A 473-nucleotide genomic window follows, 5' to 3' on the forward strand; every position below is an offset into this window, starting at 1 on the left:
GTGTGTGTGTGTCTCTGTGTGTGTGTGTCTCTGTGTGTGTGTGTGCTGTCAGGTTCGAGTGTGTTGTTTTCCGTCAGCTGATCAGTATGGTGAAAGGAGACGTAAACAAACCCAAGGGAAAGACGTCTGCGTACGCCTTCTTTGTGCAGACGAGTCGCAATGAGCACAAACGCAAGACTCCCGACGTTCCCGTCAACTTCTCCGAGTTCTCCAAGAAGTGCTCCGAGCGATGGAAGGTGAGCGTCCTCCACACTGATGAAGATGAAGATGATGAAGGTGCTGTCTCTGACCGCTGCTCTTCTGTTTCTCCAGGCCCTGAGCGCTTCAGAGAAGACCAAGTTTGAAGACATGGCTAAAGTGGATAAAGTTCGCTACGACAAGGAGATGACGAGTTACGTGCCGCCCAAAGGCGTCGGGAAGATGAGCAGGAAGAAGAAGGACCCGAACGCCCCGAAACGCCCGCCGTACGTCTC

The 473-nt window shown here is 53.1% G+C and overlaps 1 protein-coding gene across 1 annotated transcript in view; it reads left to right on the forward strand.

Moving 5' to 3' along the window:
* LOC107579777 (high mobility group protein B2-like) overlaps positions 1-465 on the forward strand; it is a gene marked incomplete at its 3' end in the record, with an annotated part of 2,524 nt that extends 2,059 nt beyond the window's left edge. Inside the window, exons 2-3 of the mRNA XM_016265573.1 lie at positions 53-236; positions 313-465. Of these exons, the coding sequence (XP_016121059.1) occupies positions 87-236; positions 313-465 (303 nt within the window). The remainder of the gene's footprint in view (positions 1-52; positions 237-312) is intronic.
* Between the last annotated feature and the right edge of the window lie 8 nt (positions 466-473).

This window comes from Sinocyclocheilus grahami, unplaced genomic scaffold, assembly GCF_001515645.1.
Source record: "Sinocyclocheilus grahami isolate Dianchi unplaced genomic scaffold, SAMN03320097.WGS_v1.1 scaffold20152.1, whole genome shotgun sequence".
Taxonomy (NCBI): Eukaryota; Metazoa; Chordata; class Actinopteri; order Cypriniformes; family Cyprinidae; genus Sinocyclocheilus; species Sinocyclocheilus grahami.